The sequence below is a fragment of the Asterias amurensis genome, chromosome 5 (genome assembly GCF_032118995.1).
Source record: "Asterias amurensis chromosome 5, ASM3211899v1".
Lineage (NCBI taxonomy): Eukaryota > Metazoa > Echinodermata > Asteroidea > Forcipulatida > Asteriidae > Asterias > Asterias amurensis.
Genome location: NC_092652.1, coordinates 1649006 through 1669158, shown reverse-complemented (window position 1 = coordinate 1669158; position 20153 = coordinate 1649006). Strand labels below are relative to the sequence as shown.

At 37.6% G+C, this 20153-nt stretch overlaps 2 protein-coding genes across 2 annotated transcripts; one reads left to right on the top strand and one right to left on the bottom strand.

Moving 5' to 3' along the window:
• The first annotated feature begins 100 nt into the window (after nt 1–100).
• On the top strand, nt 101–16142 carry LOC139937763 (pyruvate kinase PKM-like). Its single transcript, XM_071933063.1, has 10 exons — nt 101–295; nt 2199–2412; nt 2824–2915; nt 3606–3725; nt 4649–4835; nt 5228–5498; nt 8586–8736; nt 8999–9151; nt 9926–10092; nt 10454–16142. The coding sequence occupies exons 2-10, from the start codon at nt 2232–2234 to the stop codon at nt 10737–10739; spliced, it is 1608 nt and encodes a 535-aa protein (XP_071789164.1). The 5' UTR covers nt 101–295; nt 2199–2231; the 3' UTR covers nt 10740–16142.
• LOC139937764 (cytochrome c oxidase subunit NDUFA4-like) lies at nt 15284–19953 on the bottom strand. The gene is made up of 4 exons (XM_071933064.1): nt 19806–19953; nt 19149–19237; nt 18965–19025; nt 15284–16997 (listed from the first exon to the last, which is right to left on the bottom strand). The coding sequence occupies exons 1-4, from the start codon at nt 19845–19847 to the stop codon at nt 16935–16937; spliced, it is 255 nt and encodes an 84-aa protein (XP_071789165.1). The 5' UTR covers nt 19848–19953; the 3' UTR covers nt 15284–16934.
• Nucleotides 19954–20153: the final 200 nt, after the last annotated feature.

The window sequence follows — 20153 nt, the reverse complement described above, 5'->3', positions numbered from 1 at the left end:
AAGTTCGTTGAACTCTGTGGGAAGTTTAAAGTTTATCAACACCGCCCTCTGTTGATATTTTCCCAGGTCAGTTCCTGACGTCTCGTGTGTCGCCTCTTCATGACTTGTGTGCGTGATATGACGAGATATGACGGCGAAAAAACAAATCGCACGATATAACGTCTGGTACCCAGTGAACAAGCTTATCTTCTCCATCTTATCTAAGCTTATACTTGACCCGGCACAATTTCAGAACGGCACCACTCTATAAATTTATTGCTTCCCTGGACAAAAAGCCGGTGTACGTGCCAAAAAGGTAAGTCGTTTCCTCGTAAAATTGTGAATTAATATAGGGAATTCATGTATTTTATTGACTAATTTTACTTTAGTATGGACTTAAGAACTATAATATCTTCTAAAACAATAAACCAAATACTGGACGTCGACGACATCGGGATTTCCAAATCAAGTCACATTATTTACTCGGCTGTCTGCTCCCAGTCTCATGGATTGACAGTCTCTCAATGACAGTCACTATGTGTATAGCAAAGAAATGAAAATGGCAATAATATTTCTACCTCCATGGTCAGACATGTCACAGACATGTATTTAATTTAGAGATTATTAGAAGACAAATCGGTTGTGTTTTTTGTTCACCATTATATTTATAAATTTTTATTTTTATTTTATTTTATTTATTATATTGTATTTGTATTGCATAATAAATACTTTAATTATTCATAATTTTTATATTGATATTGTTTACTTACTTACACAGATCTATGTTTGGCTGTAAACTAAAATTGTCAGTTGGTTATAATATTATTCATTTTATTTTTTACTAAGGATAACTTTCCGTTTGGCGCCACCACTTTTTCACCCTTTTTAACCTTTTTTTACAAAAAGGGATATCTCATTGAGGTAAATTGGATACTATATTATTTCATATTGAATGAAAAAGTGGTGGCGCCATACGGAAACCTTTCCTTTACTAATACTAGCTACCTTGTGAGAAAACATCACATTTTTATGAGCATATTCATTTTTATTGAGTTTTACTTAATAAGGGTAAGGCTTAATAAAGACAGTGAACACTATTGGTAATTGTGAAAGACCAGTCTTCTCTCTTGGTGTAACTCAACATATGCACCTGTGAAAAAACCTGTGAAACTTTGAGCTCAATTGGTCTACGAAGTTGCGAGATAATAATGAAGAAACAAAACACCCTCGTCACCCGAAGTTGTGTGCTTTCCGATGCTTGATTTCAAGACCTCACATTCTAAATCTGAGGTCTCAAAATCAAATTCGTAGAAAATTACTTCTTTCTCGAAACTACGTCACGTCAGAGGGAGCCGTTTCTCACAATGAATGTTTTATACCATCAACCTCTCCCTAATACTCGTTACCAAGTAAGGTTTTATGCTAATAATTATTTTGAGTAATTACCAATAGTGTCCACTGCCTTTAAAAAAAAAAAAAAAAAAAAAAAAAAACAGTTTAAGTCTGAATCCCAAGCCAGAAGGATAACCTGCTAGTTCATCCCATCCTTTCTAGTCCTTACTCAATCCAACAATTTAAAATTAATTATTGATTTTTTTTATAGAATGATTTTGCTGCAAATAATGGGTTTGAAAAGTTGGTAATAATCCATAGTATTCTGAGTGCAACACTGGTCCACGATAACCAACGGTTTATGTGTACCCTTGATTACCAGCATGCAGCGTGCATGCAATGCAACACTGGTTAAAGATAAACCTGACCAACAGTTCTCGGTGCTCTAATTATACCATTTGTAATCATGCAAAGTTTCAAATCCTACTTGTACTTTCCTATGATTTTACTTCAGTTCCAGTTAATCCTGAGATAAAAACTTGTTTGACAGTTACTAAACTAAAGCTGCATTGTTTTACTAGATTATGAGAAAACATCACTTTTTTTAGCATATTCATGTTCTTAATTATTTCAGTTTCAGTTTGACTAAATCTCTGTGATCTTACTCACGCAAGGCTAGTTTATGAACCAACAGTTCATCATGTACAGTACAACATGTACAAAAAAACAGGTTCAGCTGGTTATCGTGGACCATCAATGGTTCTCAGAACCACCACTAGTAAAGAAGAGATTTACACACCCCCCAGTGCTCTCACAAAATCTCACCTGAATAAATACCATTATCATGTAACGTTTTAAATCCTACTTGTACTTTCCTACTACTTTAGTTCCAGTTGTCCCTGTAATCAGAAGAGTTCAAGATGCAAAGATCAGTCCATCCAAGTGAAAGCGAGGGAATAGAAACACTTGGCAGTGAGCATTACTTCCAAGCCACTCAGTACAAGGTAGTGACTGCAAGCTCTTTCTTAGACCATCAGAGCAAGCTGCATATTGATAGCCGGCCTGGCAATGTCCGTAACACTGGAATCATCTGCACTATCGGTGAGGACTAGGACCATACATTTCCCATCGTCCATTTTTATGCTGCCCCCTGGGCCCAATTTCATAGATCTGCTAAGGACAACAATTTGCTTAGCATCAAATTTCTTCCTTGCTTGATAAAACCAGGAGTACAACCAAATTTCCACTTAATTTTCAGGATAAGCAAACAACAGTTGAATACCAGCAACAAGCAATACGCAACAAATGGAAATTTGGTTGGAAATCCTGTTTTTATCAAGGAAGAAATTTCATGCTAAGCAAATTTTTGTGCTTAGCAAAAATATGAAATTGGGCCTTGGTCATGTTCCTTGTATCCAATAACAATAAATGAATGCTAATTACTGTTATACAAGAAGGATGAATCTACACAGTACTACTTTATCTTATCCCCTACTGTTTTATTGTTGTCAGGGCCTGCATCGTGTGCGGTGGACACCTTAGAGAAGATCATCCAAGCTGGAATGAACATCGCTCGTATGAACTTCTCTCACGGATCACATGAGGTTGGTGTTGCTTTAGTGAACTTTCATAGTCATTCGGATGTTTTTGTATGATAAGAACACGGGCCTGATGCTTCATGGAGGCAACATAGGGGATAACCTCCATGCCCCGTGGTCATTGTCTTGGTGCCCTTGAAATGCTACAATAGAAATTTACAATTTCCTCATAGGGTGCCTTTTACCAAGGAGAAAATGCCTTGGTGCACTTGCCCTTTCAAAAACCAAGCATACAGGCCTGAAAACACTGTGTGAGTCTGCATTACTCCACGAATTGTGACTGCATCTAAACTGTATACAGTTAAGCCTCCCATTGGCTGATTATTCAAGTGATTTTTAATGATACAGGGGTCGATTTCACAAAGAGTTAGGACTAGTCCTAACTTAGGACTAGTCCTAGGAGATATCAAAAATGTACAGCTAGTCCTAAGTTAGGACGGGTAACTCGTCCTAAGTGAGATAAAACTAGTCTTAACTCTTTGTGAAATCCGACCCCAGGTCCTATGGAAGCCAGTTTTGGCAAAATACATTAATAATATTCAGTTCAGACATTTAATGTTTCAAAGTGCTTTACATTAACATTCCTAACCTATTTCAGCTCTCTGGGGAGTATACAGTATGTTAAAAATTGTTTTGAATAATTACCAATAGTGTCCAGTGCGTTTAATGGTTTGTCTTTATTGTTTACTATCCTAGTACCACGCCCAGACGATTGCAAATGTTCGAGAGGCAGAGAAGCGCTTTCGTGTCCCTCGTTGTATCGGGATTGCCCTGGACACCAAGGGACCTGAGATCAGGACCGGTCTGCTGGAAGGGGTAAGGGAACAACTCTAGAAATCATTCACAATCTCTCATCGACTCTGACCATTCAATAATCATCCACTTTGGTGTTGAATGATCTATGGCCACTTTTATAAACAATTACTAGGGGGCTATTCAGAATAGTCAAAGTTAAAAACTTTTGATTTTTTTTTATTATAATTTGTTTAAACCACCCACCCATCGGAAAGGATTAGGGTACTTTTTGTAACTAGTAACACAATGTCCACAGATTTACGTTAAACCTACACCGTTTGAAGATAATGGTAGTAGAAAGCATGCCTTAAAATATTAGTTGCTGAGGTGCTGTAGTTTTTGGAAAATGAGTAAAATAATGTCATGGAAAAAAAAACGTTTTTACATGCTAAAATAATTTTTGTCTCATGATCACTGAGACGAAAATTATTTCCATGACATTGTTTTACTCATTTCTCAAAAACTACAGCACCTCAGCATATGATATTTTCAGGGAAGCTTTCTACTATCATTATCTTCAAACTGTGTATGTTTAGTGTAAATCTGTAGACATTGTGTTTTTTTTCCTACAAAAAGTCAGAGACCTTTTAAATTTCGATTTTTAAATATTGAATGGCTTCATAGTATAGTCCGTTTACTGAAGAACAAAGTCATGCCTCAAATGAACCAGATACTTTAAATCAAAGATCTCATTAGTTGTTAGTCGTTTTCAATGGCTTGTCCTCGCCTAAACAAACAACTTTGTAGTTAAAACAGAAATGATATTGATGATATCGTCCAACTTGTCATTGTTTTCTTCTATTTCGTTTGTTAATTAGATGTGTATTCATATTTGTTTTAAACAAAGAATGAATTTGGGTTTCAGTTATCTTTTGACCCACCCACCCCAAAACACTGACTGCTCCGAATGGCCCCTAATCTGTAAACTTTTAATCACAAAACAGGGCGGTAGCGCCGAAGTCAAACTAGAGGACGGAAAGATGATCCGTGTGTCCCTGGACCCAGCTCACGCTTCTTGCGGTAACAAAGACTGCATCTTTGCCGACTATGCCAATATGAAGAATGTCTTAGAAGTTGATGGCATCATCTACATTGATGATGGACTCATCTCGCTTCAGGTCAAGTCCATTGGTAGGTGGATATCACTTTCTCTTTGTACCCCTTATAGCCCATTATTAGGCCTGCGCAGCTAGTGGAGTTTACTACTCGACTAGTCGTGCCTCAAGTAGTCGCCACTTTGACACTAATCGCAACTAGTTTTTAATTCCTAAGATGCATTGCGTCAAATGTTTGCCGCAGGGGCAACATAGTGAAATTTACGCTGAAAGGATCGAAGGATGTGTCACTGATGCCTGATTGAGTTTCGTAATACAATAAAAAGGTAGTTAAAACGATAATAAGCAGAAAACATTAAAATGCGCAATCGACAAAAAAACCCCAAATATAACGGGGCAAAAGACCCAGCATTGCAAAGAAAGAAAATAGAACAGTCCCTAACCACTGTCCCTGCATTCCTGATTTAGGTGCCAACTACCTTGACTGTCTGATTGTGAACGGAGGTATGCTGGGGTCAAGGAAGGGGATTAACCTCCCGGAAGCCATCGTTGACCTGCCAGCAGTATCAAAGAAGGATAAAGAAGATCTGCTCTTTGGGGTCGAGCAAGGGGTGGACATGGTGTTTGCTTCCTTTATCCGCAAGGCAGCTGATGTCGCCGAGGTTCGTGGGGTCCTCGGTGAAGCGGGCAAAAACATTAAGATCATCAGTAAAATTGAGAACCACGAGGGACTTCACAGGTAAGCTCAAGTGTGCCCTAGAGGAAGGTTATACTTTTGGTAAATACTTTTAACAGTTAATGGCTATACAAACTTACTTGGTAAAAAGCAATTTAGCTGTTGATAAAAAACAACATTTTGAGAAACAATTCCCTTCAAATGAGCTTGGTGAAGGAGAAGGATTCAAAAGTGTTTCAACCAGAAATGTTTCTCAGGTTGTGTATTCATATCTCAGATTGTACTTCCTGCCTGGACATAATGGCTTCAGATTTATGGCAATATTTCAAAAACGCTACCACATTTTGAAATTGAATTTCTAAGGTTAGTTTTATTGTTTATATCCACATTTATAATGGATTAAACAACTGGTTCCAAAAACAACCCTTGCAAGGGTATACTTTGCATTTATCTCTCACATCATAACAATTGGTACTTTGATATTTCAAGGCAGCCTAGCCCACTGGACTGATGGTGCCGGTCATGCACTTGTGTCCTTGAAAACACTCAACCTTAAGGCCATGTAGAATATAAAAAAAAGATACATAGCATCTCTGTACAACCTATTATTTACTTATCATATTTATAGATATCTCATTTAGATTAGATTAGATTTGGTTCATTGCTATTTATATACAAGTATAAAATAGACTTTGCCTTGTGTGTTGTGCTAAAAAATACACACAAGTATGGTTTATATTAGAAATAAGAAATACATGATAAGACATCAGGGTAATTTAGTAAAAAATCTAAAATGACACCCAATACTTCTCTCAATGATAAGGATAAATATGAATAGTTTCCAAAAATGAGAAGTCTTTAGAGGAAAAACCGACAGATTAATTACTCAATATCAATAAGTCCCCTGACTGCAGTTAGATAAAAAGTTTGCCTAAATCGTTCCGTATTGCATTGATCGTTCCGTAGCGCTTCCATGGCCCAGGCATGTGAGACTTCTGCGTTTACGCGAAAAATTCGCATTTTTAATTTTCCCATTCAGTGTTTTTCTTGCGGTCTCTGCGTTTTTCCCGACTCTGCCGTGAATGGCCGGTCTGCGTTTTTTTCATTTTTTTCATCAAGCAGCAAGTAAGTAATTTTACTGCACAACACATGCACAGAGCAGAGAAAAGGAACCTGTCATCTTCGCGATAGTCTTTGACTAAAGCCGTTGTTCGTTTTTTCGTTAAGCACGATGGATATTTTTGCCAATGTCGTTGTCCCGTTCAACCTAAAGAGGGCACTTTACTAGAAACTGTATTAAAAAGCCAACACCTTGAGCCAAGACTAGGCGCACACTGTCTTTCACGTCGACAAGTTTGAAACTAAATAATGGTAGTCAAGGACGCATCGCCCTTGTCACAAAAAACATCTTTAAAATAACGTCCGTCGATATATCAAAAATACTCAAAAACTCGATATTTTTTTGACATCGAAATCGCCGATGTCACTTTTATAATCATATCGTAATATCGGATTTTCGATATATCGAAAATAATTTCGATGTTTTGAAAATTTCGATGTTCCTAAATGATATCGAAAATACCAAAAGAGTGTCCGATTATTTAAAAGAAATCTGTGTTTGAGTATTAGAAAAGCCGTCGTCGTTATGTAGTTTCATCATTTTGAGTTGCCCTATTAAATAAAATACGTTTTACAACCAAGTATGTCTGCTTGTTCTTTGTGTTTTCGCCATCAGCCGCCGGCCCGCCGCAGAAGTTCACGACCCCGCGGCGAGCGCTCGGTAAAACCTCAAAAGAAACCGCCGCTGCTGCCCCATAGGCTGTTTAAGATGCAACTTCCCATTGCGCATGTGATCAAAATCAATGCGTCTTCACCCCGCAAAAACTTCCCCGAATCAATAAGACAAAACAAAACAAGGAAGAAAACAATCTTACGTTATACAGTAAAATAATCTTTCTAACAATCCAAGGTATCGTAATGGCGTCATTTTGGTCAAATAAAGCCTACACGTTGTGTTGTTTTCGGTAAACAAGCTAACATTTCCGAGGAACTTTATGCTTCGCAGCACAGACCACGCTGTCGGCGGCTATTGCGTGCGTACCAGCGAAGACTATGCTTTTGTACGGTTTAAGCGTGCACACCAGCGTGTATGGTTATTGCAATTCGGGGGGGAAACCCGTTTGCCCAAGCATGCACAGACACGTGCAGTCTTTGGTCAAGGCGGTAACGCGTGATGCACTGCGTTATTTCGACAATAGAGGGCGTTCTAGCATTCAATGTTTCTTGCCTTTGTTATAGAATGCAAAGTAAAAAGACTACGAGCCTTTATTGGAGACTATGTGACTGCATGCTGCGTGCGTTGTATATTGTGATCGCGGAGTGGTAGGTCTGTGTTTTGCGGGACTTTCTAGTGATTTTTTTTCGATGATTATCTCAACCATTTTCAACCGTAAATGTAGTCCGGGCGCCCGTCGGACAACTTGATTGACACTTCTACATCAATGCATCGGCAACTGACACCTTAATGTCGGCGAGTCACGCAACTCACAAAGGCTCTGTGTCATTTTGAGACGGCCAATCATGGCCAATCACGAATCGAGAATTGTGGTGAGCGTTCACCAAATGGCCAAGCCAGCGGTAGCGGCGATCATACTTTGTTGTAAAATCAGAAATAATCGGGGCGGGACTACGCAATTTGAAATTGTTTGAACTACAAACAAGTTCGTGGGATCAGACAAAAACAGGTTGAAATGTAACCCTATTAAACTGTCAGTCTACGGTATATATCTTTCTACCTCCATGAGTATACCACGTGCTGTTTTTAGGCTTCCATCTTGCGCGCGGGAAATACTCGATATATCGAGTATACTCGATATTAAATTTTCGATATATCGGTTATGGGAAAAAACCGACATCGACGGACGTTACTTTAAAATGAGGACGAACAACACACTGTTACCAGGTACGATTGTGGCCTATGTTTCTGTTAATTTTGTCTACGCTGTAGTACAAAGCCTGTTATTCAGACTCGTAGCGCTGGCCCAACATGTACTTACATACCACACACTGATGGAATGTGTTAACGCCCTTTTGTTTTTAATGCCAAATAATAATATGTATAACACAGTGAATGGTTTTTGTTGGACGTAGATTTGATGAGATCCTGGCAGCGAGTGACGGCATAATGGTTGCCAGAGGAGATCTGGGTATCGAAATCCCACCAGAGAAAGTCTTCCTCGCACAGAAAATGATAATCAGTCGCTGTAACAAAGTGGGCAAGCCCGTCATCTGTGCCACACAGGTAAAGTAGTCATCAAGGGAATTAACCATAAATTGCTTTCCAAGAGTCCTCTTGCCCATTCTGAAACCTGTGTGGTCGTGTGATCTTTACTTTTCTATTTAACTATTTTTCTATTTTTCTATTTTAACTATTTTTCTGAAGGGACTTATACCAGTCACTAGCCACCAGAGTTAAGTTTGTCTGATTTAGTGATTTGTTTCACTCGGCCTTGTCTGAATATTTTACCCAGTGTTTTTTTATTTTTTATTTTTTTTTTGGGAAGATGTTGGAGAGCATGGTGAAGAACCCAAGACCAACCCGTGCAGAGACCAGCGATGTTGCTAATGCAGTCTTAGATGGTGCAGATTGCGTCATGCTGTCAGGTGAAACTGCTAAAGGAGCTTACCCCATAGATGCCTGCTCAATGATGCACAAGGTGATTAGAATTAATTATTTCAATTTAAAGGAACACGTTGCCTTGGATCGGTCGAGTTGGACTTTGAAAAGCGTTCTGTAACCGCTTGTTGTAAAATGTATATGGTTAAAAAGATATTGTAAAAGTAGAATACAATGATCTACACAAGTATGCCTCAAAATTGCGTGGTTTTCTTTTTACCCTGTCGACTAACACGGTTGGCCATTTATGGGAGTCAAAATTTTGACTCCCATAAATGGCCGACCATGATAGTTCGCGACTTAAAAGGAAACGAATGATACTTGTGTGGATCAGTATATTCTACTTTTAAAACATCTTTCTAATCATATGCGTTTCATAACAAACGGTTTCAAACGCTTCTAATAGACCAACTCGTCCGATCCAAGGCAACGTGTTCCTTTAACTAAATCATCAAAACTTATACCAATGTTTGTTAGGAAACTGTTTTCTTTGGAATTTCTGGCCAGGTGTTTCGCCTCATTAAATGGCACTTTTAGTTATGGGACAATTAACTGTTTGGGTAATGTCTATACTAGAAAGATCTCGTAGTTACATTGTATGATGATAGACAGATGAAAACCCAATCAGCGTGCAAGGTCTGAGGTGGGATTCCAGCAGGTTCCGCAAAGAGGAAAGAAAGATTGTAGGAACAACTTGAACCAACCTGATGCCACAATTTTATTTAAAGAAGATACAAAATATATAATCTTTATCCCTGATGCAAATTTCCATCTATTAAATGGTTGTATCATTGGAAATGATCTTTTCCCTTAGATTACTCGTGAGGCAGAATCAGCTGTTTTCCATCTCAGGACTTTTGAGGACCTCTGCCGTTATGCTGAGATGCCAACTGGTGCTGCTTTGACGATTGCCATCGCCGCAGTAGAAGCGTCTTTCAAATGTCTTGCTGGTGCCATCATTGTACTCTCCAAGACTGGAAGGTGAGTATTAGGATAATCTCATTTACTAAAAGGGCTCACTCTATTGTAGATGATAAGTTTCATCCAGCACATAACTTTTTCAGTCCATGCATTTAACTTTTAGTGTTTTTTTTTTACTTTTACTTTATTATTTTTAATTGTTATCTATATAGCTTTTTTATTTGAGGGTGAGTGTGGGCTGCTTTTTATCTACCGTTTTAAAGATTTTCTTGTAATTAAATGCTGTTTAGTTCTTAGAGTGATACTTAAAAATGTTGAATTTTTCAAAGAAAGACAACTTTGAAAGAAATCCTGATCTCAAGAAGAAACCATCAATCTATTGAACTGTGTTGTTTCAATTTTCTTTATTTGCGTCTGATAGATCTGCGCACATGATATCCCGTTTCCGTCCACTGGCTCCCATTTTGACGGTAACCCGCAGCGCAGACGTCGCTCGTAGAATCCATCTCTACAGAGGATGCTTCCCATGTCTCTACCAGGAGAAAGAAAGCGAGAACTGGCAGGACGATATCGACAACCGCGTGAAATACGCCATCACTTCTGGACTTCACAGGGGCTTCTTCAAGGAGGGTAACCCAATCATCGTCGTGACTGGATGGCGCTCCGGTTCTGGCTACACAAATACGATGCGTATTATCTACGCTTGAGGGGTCACGTGGGCTCTTATAGACCTTTTCGCAAATACCAAGTGTGCAAGCGCCAACTGTTGAATGAGGTACATGCTAGCGATCAAGTAAGATCAGCATGCACCTCATTACTCGCCTAAAGCGCGCCCAAGTATTTGCGATGAGGTCTATGTTAAATGGCGTTATAGAAATCCGGGAATACGACTTCTATTCCTATATACACATCTGCTTGTTGCCAATGATGTTTTGATTTGGTTGTTCCTGTTTACAAAAAAATTATCATATGGATTGGTTTGACAAAAATGTTGCTCATTTTGTGAGGGAAACAAATTGCATGTCTACGAGTTTTATTATGAATACAGTTGTATTGAGTTGACCTGTATTGCACTTTAGAACTTGTTCAAAACTGGGGGAATTCACAACTTATTTTAGATACATGCCATGTATTGGGGATCAGGTTGACTTTGTGGTGGTATCGTGCCACAAGAATGTACTCTTTATAAGCAGAACCTCTTTATAACAGGTGCTCTTTATAGCGAGGGGTCACTGTCGTCAATTTTGAGGATCCCTTGGTGTCAATGTGGCCAGAAAAATAAAATAAAAATCTTATACAAAAACTAAATGCATGATTTTTTATCTTTTTCACAGCCCAGCAGGTCCAGTGAATCAACAATGCTAAGCTGTTAAAAAAAAACTGCTCAGCCAGATTATATACAGCCAAAATGTTGTCTGTGCTTGGCACATAATTGTGTCTTTGTTTTTCTTATATTTATGCGTAGAAGATTAATTTATAAAAGCAATAATTGTTGTTGGCTACCTCCATGTTAATCGGCCGGGTATGCTTACATGTAGGTCGGCTGGCCTTTTCAGCGATTTATTTTGAAAATCATTTTAGCAAGATATTATCCACGACAGTCTCCTTTTAAAAACCTCTACGAAGACATACTTGAATCTGAATGTGGAATTTATTTAAAAGTAACGGATTGTTGTAGAAGAGTTAGACTCAAACTTGACAATCTGCGCAATATAAAAGGTGCGGTAAAGTTTCAGTAATAAGCAATATACCGACATAATTAATTACTTATCTTGCATAAATACAACTACTTTGAGGGGATAAATTATTTGTAACATGAGTTATAGAATCAGAGGTCTGGTTTACATAAGTTAGGATGTTTGTGAGTAAAGTACATATTTTACAGGATTGCATTGTGTGACTTTCAGTATATTTGTAGGATTGTCACCAACAGGTATCTAAGCTCATAATCCAAATAGACTGGCACCTAAAATGTAAAGCTGTACTGTATTAGTATTCATCAATAGGGCCACTAGACTTAACTTTGAACAATGTTGTTGTGCTTGTTGAAAAGAACAACCCGATCTTAGACTTGAAATCAAGTTTAGTCCACATGGCGATGTAGCCTTAACCATTCTGCTGTTTGTTGTGGTATAAAGCCAAAGATTATTTTACAAATTGACCTCATAAAAAGCAGCAAAATAATGCAGCACAGTTTGCATATAATGTGATAGATACTAACAAGAGATGCAGTTCAAACCACCACCAAGTGTGTATTTGTTATTAGTTTTAGTTTGATTGGACTGAAGTGTTATTGATCGAGATTCATCTTCACGGTTCTGCTTACCGCAGAATATCTTCGCTTACAGCACTCTGTAAAGCAATCATTGTGTAAGCTGTAAGCACAGAATGCAGCGGTAAGCAGAACTCTGAAATTAGGCTCAGTTGATGTGGTTTGTACTACGTACTAGTTGACATGTTTGCAAACAGAGATTCTGTTAAGATCTTAAGAGCTTTATAATCATGTCTTGAGTGCTAACTTGTAGGAGCTTGCATGAGGTACTGCAGGTTTATAGGGCAGTGGTTTTGGTCAAGATAACACATATGTTTTGTAGCTGTGAGAACACAGGGATTTGAAGAGTTGATGCTTTGGTCAAAAACATGTGTAGCTCAATGATTAATGTGTGTTTGAATATTTTAACAAAAATTGTTTAACTGTTGTGCTGTATTGAATGACAGTTGTAGGCCCTTGTACACATTGTCAAGCACTCCAAAGCTTAGTGTGTGAGGTGACAGTTATTTAAAGGAATAAATTCTACTTGTAGTCTACTTTTTTGCAGTTAACCAAACTGCCCACACCCTTTAAGTTCTGTCTGATCATTCAACCTACTTTAAAATGTCAAAGGGTTGGCGACATTCCCTTGTCTTTTCTTTCAACTCCTTTAAATTGCTTTGAAAGGTTATTGACAGAGTGTATGGGTCTTTGACATTAGAAGAGCTGCCAACATTTGCATCTTGTAATTGGAAGATTTTGTGTAACAATCAGGGAGATGTTTACAATGACATTCAATGTAATAGGGAATTTGTTTCAGGGAGAATGTCAAATTTGTTCATTCGAACATGGAGAGATTGATTTATGTTTATGTTCAGCTAATTTTCTGTGGAATAAGTTGGCAGAGTTGGACGCTCATGAATAAGTACAGATTTTTATTTTAACTGATCGTTAATAATATGATAATAATTATTAATTATTATTATTTTTTCATTGAGTTTACAACAGCCTCGGGGTTTGTACCACACTGTGTTGACCATAATACCATGTCCAAGTTTGTTATTAATAATTAATAACCCTTTGTAAATTGTTCCCTACAAATGTTTTCTCTGGTAATGCTCACAAAAACAAAGTTACCAAAGAACTATAGTTTGATCTTAAGTGCGAATCAGTCTTAACTGATAAGCGAAGTGTGATGTCACACTACAGATGACTATGGTGATACTGATAACTCATATATTTAAAGATTGATTTTAGTGCTTTGTAATGGTATGGTAGCAATACAATTAATTTGTGTATGATCCTTATTCCACCTGCCAGTGGCGTCACATCATGAGGCCTGTTCATGGGCATTCCCAGAGAACATTAAAAAAAAAATGTATAAAGTGGTTAGTAGCTCATTCATATTTTATTAAAAACAAACATTTACTTGGCATATGGGCAAGATAGAATGGCACACATTCTTTAAACTTACCAGTTTCCCAGCTATTATTGACAAACGGAGCTTGGAAAAATAATCAAAATCAGGAGTTAATATCTTTATAATTATTTCTTTATTTTTCTTAGTAGCAATTAGTCTTGCCTGAGTCTTTGGGAAAAAACAAATTTGAGAATTCCATTAAGATGACTTGCTTTCCTTTCTTTGAAACTTCAATCTAGTCTATAAAATAGTCAACTTGCATGTTTAAACATTGCATATTTATCTGAAGTAGCCACGATTTTGCATAGTATTCGATGGTAAAACCTTTTTGAAACAAATTATAAGTACATGAAAATATCTTGTTAAATTCCATATCTCTGTGAGAGTTATTATATTTTCTTTCTTTCTTTCAGTAAGCCAACTATAAAAAAGGCAAAGTGTTTAGTATTGGTACATGTATAGAGCAAGATGAAAACAACTGTTGACATTTATTATATCCAAAATAAAGTTATATAAAAGGCATGGTTCACTTATGATTTGGAAAAGAGTGTTTTGATTCTGGCCTTGATTTCACAAAGAGCGAAGATTGGTCTTAAGACTTTTATAAATCTTAATTGCTAAGCAAAGTCTGATGTCACAGAATTGAGCCCATGGGTGGATGTCATAAAGCCTGTAAGCATACAAACTTGCTAAGCACAGAAACAATCTTGCTTAACAGAAACTGGTTACCATAAAGTTTACATTATTGCAGCTGGTGCAACTTCTTGCTAAGCAGTATTTTCTGCTAAACAGCTTTATGAAATTGGTCCCAGGTTACCTAACCTAATATTGTGACGAATGTTTAGCGTAGCAGCTCTTTGAAATTCAGCCAAGAATAAAACATTGTGATTGTTATATGGAAAGAATATTTCCTTTTGGGGGTTGGAAATTGTTTGCTGTTTATTTGAAACGTATAAGCAATAAGTTTGAGAAACTTATCAGAATGTTGTGTGCTACTTTGTTTTTGAGTTGTTTTTCTGAATGAATCAATCAATTTGATTCTATGTCTGAAATGAAATACTGCATTTGTGAATGTAGACAAATAAAAGTTGAGCCAAGTAGACATAAACATACGTGTGTTAAGATTGAACTAATGACTTGTCTTTAAAAGTAAACAAATCACCCGTGTGACTAAAGTTGAAAGATTGTCCAGCCATCGCTTTTTAATTGTGGTGAACTGGAAGCTAACTTTGAATGTTTAGCATTTGTGATAGAGACAATAACAGTTGACATACATACACATGGCTGGCCCTACTCTCTGAAACAGTCTTCCATTTGCACTGCATCAAGCCTTGTCAGCTAGTTCTTTAAAAAAATCAGTCAAAACCTTTTCACACTATCCAAATTAAAAGTATATTTTTTAGCTTTTGCCATTTTGTTGAGCGCCTTCAGCGTTAGTGTCGGAATTGTTATTATTGGAAAACTCAAATTATCATCCCCTTTTCAAACAGTGAGTTCACTCTTTTGCCACCTTTGTTTCAGACAGGGTTATAATTTAAACAAAATACAAAACCAAATCAACAACAAATCAAATCCAGGTGTTCAATTATTTCAATCAATAACTTTATTTCTGTTTCAGCATGTTCAATCTTATAAATGGTGCAAATGTAAAGACTATGCAACCTGCATGCAGATAAAATCACACTTGATATTGGTATTAATTGAACATGTTGGGAGACAGGGACCCAGTTTCACAAAACCGCTTAGCACAGATAAACCATGCTCAGCATAAACAGGTTATATGAGACCGCAAAAACACAAAAATGCCACAGTATTGTTGAATGTTTCCCTGCTGACTTTACACAAAAAAACTTTGCAAAGTGAAGGTTTCTTGCTTTATAAGCTTTTTGAAACTGGCTCCCAGATTCCTCAGAAAGTTTGTGCTTGCAAGGATTGAATGTCACAGGAAAAGCGCACTCCGACCTAGACCCGACTTCATGGATGTTGTGTTTTGTTAGAGAAAACATTGTGCTTACACAAATTTACAAATGTGTCTGAAATCATCATAGAGCAAGGAAGTAAAGTTCACAGATAAACCAAGTTGGAACATTGGTTGCATAAAAACTTTCCTAAACTCTTGATTCATTGCATTGAAACAACAATTTTGCAACAACAACCTCGCAGTTTTAGTCAAGGAAAAGTCAAATGAGGGCAAGTTGCTTCATGACCTCAGGCCTATATAAAAGATTTTGTGTGGCAGCTACAACGATTTTTCTTGAATATTCTAAGAGAACAAAGACCTGAATTTCAATTCTCTACTTGACCTGAGAAAACTTTGCTTACTACACAGATAGCCTTTCTGCATGGATGAGCCAAATATGAGTTAAACTTTAACAGACTTATTTTCAGCTTTAACATGAAAAGCTATTCATAGTATTAATTTGAATTTCTTTGACTAAAGCCTCTCTTATTTTGACCCAAAAAAAACACTTTTAACTCTTGCGTTTTCAAACTAAAAGGATATTCTGTGAAGTGTGGTGTTCTTGAGAAAATTATTTTCGGACAAATTAAATAACGGAAATGCTTTTTATAAATACATGAGTGCAACTAGAAAGGAAACGCAAACAATGAAAAGGATTCTGTACACCATATGCAAGAAAAGCAGACCTGGGATTATGTAGCAGCCAGGGCGACTGCAGGCTTCTGTCACACTGGTACTGGCCTTGGAGCCCCTTCCAATGAAAGTGCCCTTTGTAAAATGACAATGGCCCTCAAACAAGAAATTCCAGGCCTGAGACACACCAAAGTTTTTCCAAAGGTAATAATCCGTTTTCTCTTTTTTTTTAATGATGTGATTATTGAATGGCATATTGTTCATCTTCAGAAGGAACCATTTGTTTGAAATAGATGACAAAATAAATGGCAGAAGTCTCATTGTCCGACTGATACAGCCTTCTATACAGACCTTCTTTTTAGTTTTCACACTACACCCCTTTATTTCATGTAAATGACAACAGAAACCAAGTTTAAAGCATGAACAAAACACTAAAAATCACACATTTATTTAAAATTAATTACAAATGGCTGTCTCTATAACTCTAAGATCGTAATTAATTTTCTGAACGAATAACTTCTTTGTACAAATCTTAAATGTATTTTAAGCAGAGGAGGCATATCTGCTGTTTGCAAGTGACGCTAGACTCAAATCAAACGGTATTGCTGTCATTGCCACAACTGCAATTTGAAGAGCATTTACTTCATGTCGGGTCCGTTTGCTTTCAGATTCTTGAAGTCGATTCCGCCAGGTGCGTAGAACTGCAAGAAAAAGAGAAACAAAAATTAAGTCCAAGGCACAATTTCCTGGCGCTGGCAACATTTTTCAGCTATCAAATAATAAACCAACCTAACTTTATACCAATGCTAAAGAGGGCCAATATTTATTTTTTAAAACTTACACAAAAAACGATGGCACCTGACCTCCCCAACCCCCTATATTAGTCAGGTAGATTGATCCATTCTACAATGTAAGATATCAAGGATTTTGACTTCCCGGCTATTACTTTTTGGAGAAATGGCTTTATTAGTCAGAATGTGGATTTTTTTCTTAAAGGCAGTGAACACTATTGGTAATTACTCAAAATAATTATCATCATAAAACCTTTCTTGATTACGAGTAATGGGGAGATGTTGATAGTATAAAACATTGTGAGAAACAGCTCCCTACGAAGTGATGTAGTTTTCGAGAAAGAAGTAATTTTCCACGAATTTGATTTCGAAACCTCAAGTTTAAAACTTGAGGTCTCGAAATGAAGCATCTTAAAGCACACAACTACGTGTGACAAGGTTTTTTTTTCTTCATTATTATCTCGCAACTTCGAATTTTCACAGGTTTGTTATTTTATGCATATGTTGAGATATACCAAGTGAGAAGACTGTTCTTCGACAATTACCAAGTGTCCAGTTGTCTTTAACTCAGGGTTAAATGTATCCAACCACAATACACATTGAAAAACTACAATATTTCTGAAGTTTGAAGTCTGAAGACACTTAGCCTTGCTCAAGGCAGTCGCATTATTCGCTCCGAAAAGACGCAGCTGTAAACCCACCCGCCGTATACCCTGTGCATGGTGTGTGCGATCACACCGAATGACCCACCCGTATACACACTGTCACATCGCACGAATACTGTTCACACAAGTCATCGCACTCGTACACCACTAACCGCATGCGGAGGCCGTCAGGCCGACAGCCTTGTCGGATCTGTATCTTCCCGTTTTAATGTGTTGTATTGAAAAAATTCCAATAGTGGACGAAATTGGGGGGGCTCGAGGATATGCTAGTATGCAGCTCATGAATATGTATATCGTTCGTCAGACCTATCAGACAACACAGGATGTGAGGCAAATGAATTATTTATTTTGACGTCCAATCACGCACTTCCCTTATCACGACCTTTGGACCCTATCATGCGTCCGTGGTGGTGGTGTGTGAGGTAAACATGTCTCGTCTTTCGCGGGCATTATGGTAATGAGTTGACCGTGGGAACTCTTCGCTTATTATAGTAATGAGGTCAGTGGCTTCAACACAGATCCTACAAGACTGTCGGCCTGACGGCCTCCGCATGCGGATAGTGTACGGGGGCATCGTGTCGTGCGATGTTACGCACAGTGAATACGGGTGGGTTTTACGCACAGTGAATACGGGTGGGTTTTTATACAGCGGCGGTCTTTTTTCGGAGTGAATAATTCGACTGCCTTGAGCAAGGCTAGAAGACACTAGACAAAGGCTGATTCTGTCTGTCTCTCTCTCGTAGATTCTTTACCCCAAGACATTTAAAGGATTTGGGTACTTGTTCAAAATGTCCACAAATTTACATTAAACTTACAGGGTTTGAGGATAATGATAGTGGAAAGCTTCCTTTCAAATATTACTAACTGAGGTTGTGTAGTTTTTGAGAAATGAGTAAAACAAGTCACAAAACAATTTTCGTCTCAGTAAAATCCCATTAACCACTTATGATATTATACCAAAACCATAGCATAACTGGTTAATACATTTTTACATGCTAAGACTGAGACGTAAAATTATTTGTTTCAGCACCTCAGTAAGTAAAATGTCAAGGGACGCTTTCTACTATCATGATCTTCAAACAGTGTAAGTTTAATGTAAATCTGTGGACATTGTGTTTTATGTACTGTTAGGAAAAAGTACATAGACCCTGCAATAAGAGAGGTAAAAGGGGACATTTATGGTGGCCCGTTTTTTACCCTTTGTATTCCTACCTTTATGTTCTGATCAGGCTTTATCTTCGTCCATGGGTGGGGGTTGTTTTTCCTGTCCCATCTGCATTTCAAACAATTTACAAACATAAAAGGTAATGAACAATAATTTATAATGGACACAAATATAGTTTTAGAATGTATGGGATATTGATTCCCTTCTTATTTGGTCATTCCTTTAACTTACGCTGCATCAGGATTTTTCAGTGCAAGACGTCCGACATAGAAGGCAGCGAAAACAGCACCTCCAACCACTGAGACAAACAGAGGAACGAGCTAAAAAGGAGAAGAGGGAAGGATTATTAATATTATGCAAATTAATCATTTAACACAGTTAAATTTAGTGTTATATGTGTTACGTAGACCTACACTAGCCTTTAAGCTTAGGGAACAATAGCTTTGCAGATTTTGTGGCGACACTTTTTTTTTGGGGGGGGGGGGGGGGTGGGGGGGGGGCCGGGGGATTTGTTGGCAAAACTAGACTACTGCCAAAAACTGTATGAATGACTGTTTGCCGGCTATATTTTATATATTTGGGCAGGGGGTTGAGCTTGTGTTTGCGTGTATGTACCGACTATATGAGTGTGCCGAACTTAGTTATGGTGGTTTTTGGGTACCAAATTTACAACGAAGGTCCTGTAATTGGGGGAAAAAATGGAATTGCCGGTTCCTGCGTTAAGCCTGTGTGTGTCTGTGAATCCCGTGTCTGTCTACGTGCCTTTTTTATGTGTAACACTGTAAGTAACGTTAAAATTGCGCAAAATACAGACTGCTCAATATTATAAACCCAGCAAAGAATGAAAATTAATGCCACAAATGAAACTTTTGAAGCACTGGTACTTACTGCATAATGCGACCTCAGTGACTTTAATGACAACCCCTGCATTATGAAGTTGTAGTTAAGATTCCAAAGTCAGTCTGAGAGTTTTTCGTCGACGATTGTACAAAATGGCGAATTTAGACCTCATTGTGTATTCTTGTCTACAAGTCGTTTAAAGCGGGTGATCAACCGCATCAGTTGAAAGCACAAAGATTGCGGCTGGTAAAAGAGACCAAATAAATACCGCCCATCTTTCTCATAATTAATTAAGTACCAATTAATAGTAAACAAAAATGTGTTTCTTAAAAAATAACCCAAATAATTCCTAAAATACAAAACAACTTATCATAAGTCTGGTCCCATTAGTTTTTG